The sequence below is a fragment of the Ovis canadensis genome, chromosome 5, assembly GCF_042477335.2.
Source record: "Ovis canadensis isolate MfBH-ARS-UI-01 breed Bighorn chromosome 5, ARS-UI_OviCan_v2, whole genome shotgun sequence".
NCBI classification, from domain to species: domain Eukaryota; kingdom Metazoa; phylum Chordata; class Mammalia; order Artiodactyla; family Bovidae; genus Ovis; species Ovis canadensis.
In genome coordinates, this window is record NC_091249.1 from 52882107 (window position 1) to 52884274 (window position 2168).

General features: G+C 46.6%; 1 protein-coding gene across 1 annotated transcript; it reads right to left on the reverse strand.

Annotated features, from left to right (window-relative positions):
• Positions 1–274: 274 nt before the first annotated feature.
• Positions 275–1207, reverse strand: LOC138440598 (olfactory receptor 2M3-like). Its single transcript, XM_069590283.1, has one exon. The coding sequence runs from the start codon at positions 1205–1207 to the stop codon at positions 275–277; it is 933 nt and encodes a 310-aa protein (XP_069446384.1).
• Positions 1208–2168: the final 961 nt, after the last annotated feature.

Consider the following 2168-nt stretch of genomic DNA (forward strand, 5'->3'; position numbering starts at 1 on the left):
AATTCTGGGGAAAAGACAAAAATGTATTTATGAGCCTTCACTGCATGGAAATAGGAGTGTTCATGGAGGAAAGACTCATTGTGAAACTGATAACTACCATGTTTCCTTGACATCTTTGATCCAAATGCTTTCAGGTGAGGCTACTCAGCTCATAGCCTCACCCCAACCAGCCTGAAGGGGCTGAGGGGTACAGAGGAGGATGTGCCACAAGAATATCTGAGCTTCTGGAAGAAGGAACAGAACAAGAGAGGAAGCCTCAGAAGGGTGGGCATGGCTACACTCTCCATGTCCCCAGGACCTTCTTAAAGGCCCTCATTACCTCCCTGTTCCTCAGGCTGTAAATGAGTGGGTTGAGCATCGGAGCAATGATGGTGTAGAAGGTGGAGATGGCTCTGTCTTCTGCTGGCGTCCTAGCGGAAGCTTTCTGCATGTAGTTAAATAGGCCACCGCCATAGTAAAGACCCACCACAGTCAGGTGCGAGGAGCAAGTAGTCAGCGACTTCTGTTTCCCCTCAGTGGAGGGCATGTTAACTACAGTCATGAGGATCCGGGCATAGGAAGCCACAACGACCCCTAGGGGCAGCAGCATCATGACTACACAGCAAGCATAGATGAGGTCCTGAAAAAGCGAGGTGTCTGCACAGGAGAGCCGCAACAGGGTGGGGACCTCACAGAAGAAGTGGTCCACCTGGAGAGAGCCACAGTAGGGGAAGCTGAAGACCATGCCCACATAAATTACACTGTCAGTCACTCCAACCATCCAGGATGCAAGGGCCATCATGCAGCAGGCCTTCCAGTTCATGAGCACAGGGTACCGCAGGGGGTGACACACAGCCACATACCTGTCATAGGCCATGACTGCCAGGAGGAAGCACTCAGCACTTCCTACCATGACCACTAGGAAGACCTGGGTGGCACAGCCACCCCGAGAGATGAACTTACTTCCCGAGAGGAAGTTGGCTGCCATCTTGGGCACCACTGCGCCCATCATGGTCAGGTCCATGATGGAGACCTGACTAAGAAAAAAGTACATGGGAGTGTGCAGGCGCCTGTCAGCTTGTATGAGCAGGAGGAAGAGGATGTTGCCAGTCAGAGAAGCAGCAGAGGCCAGAAGGACAAGGGTAAAAAGGAAGAAGTCATATGGTGAGTAGCTGAACAGACCCAAAAGGATGAAATCTGACAGGGAGGTATGGTTCCATACGTCCATGGCCTTCAGCCTAAGAAAAAAATAAATGAGGAAACTTAAGAACAAAATGACTAACCTGGCATCGCCATTGTACAAGGAAAATAACTTCCTCTGGTTTCTTTTAAAGGACAGTGCTCAACCCTCTGTCTTAGCCCCATCCTTTCCTCCTACAGTGAAAATCCATCTCCTCTCCATTGTCTCCAGGATTTGAGCTTATTTCTCTTGAAAGACTAGGAAGCAGGCCCCCAGAGGGGGAAGGTCAGAGAATGCAAGGGAGACAGAGAACTTTTAATTAGCAAGTGAATACCTAGAGATTTAGGGAAAGAGAATATAGATTTAAAAAGATATAGGGAAATAAAATTTGTCACCCCAAAATGTCACTTTGGTATTTGGATTATTTCAAACTGAAAACAATCAAGACCTAGAAGTCTAAAGAAGAAGCTTTAACCTTCCCCCTAAATGCTTAGAAGAATTTCACTAAAAGACTCGTCCCGGAATAGATCTATCATCAGAGAGATCTGCAAAGAACATGGATTTAGAGTGCATGTGTGGGGGAAACTGTGGGCAGAGTCTGCTCTGTCCCAGCATGGCCCAGCAAACATTTATTTACCAAATTTTGGTTTTTAATCCCCATGTCCATCGCCTTCCTCCCCTTTGAAGTCCCAAACTACTACCCTCAACATCCTACTTTGTCTTGAAAGCTGAAGATGGTATTTAAAATGAGGGTTTTAGCCCTTTTGGTGAGTTACTCAGATTTCCTGAGTCTCTCTCAGGTATGCATGTTCTTAAACCTGTATTTGATTTTCTCCTGTGGATCTGTCTCATGTCAATTTCGTTCCTAGACCAGCCAGAAACTAGGCAGGTGGAAGAAAATTTCTTCTTCTCTGATTTGGAGAAAGTGAGTATTGGGGATAGAGAGAAAGAGAGAAGGATGTGGGAAAGGGGTGACAGCTGTAAATGTAAGTTATATTTATAAATTGAA

Bases quoted from the DNA above. Each gene is read 5' to 3' on its own strand.
- LOC138440598 (XM_069590283.1), bottom strand. From the start codon at position 1,207: ATGGACGTATGGAACCATACCTCCCTGTCAGATTTCATCCTTTTGGGT.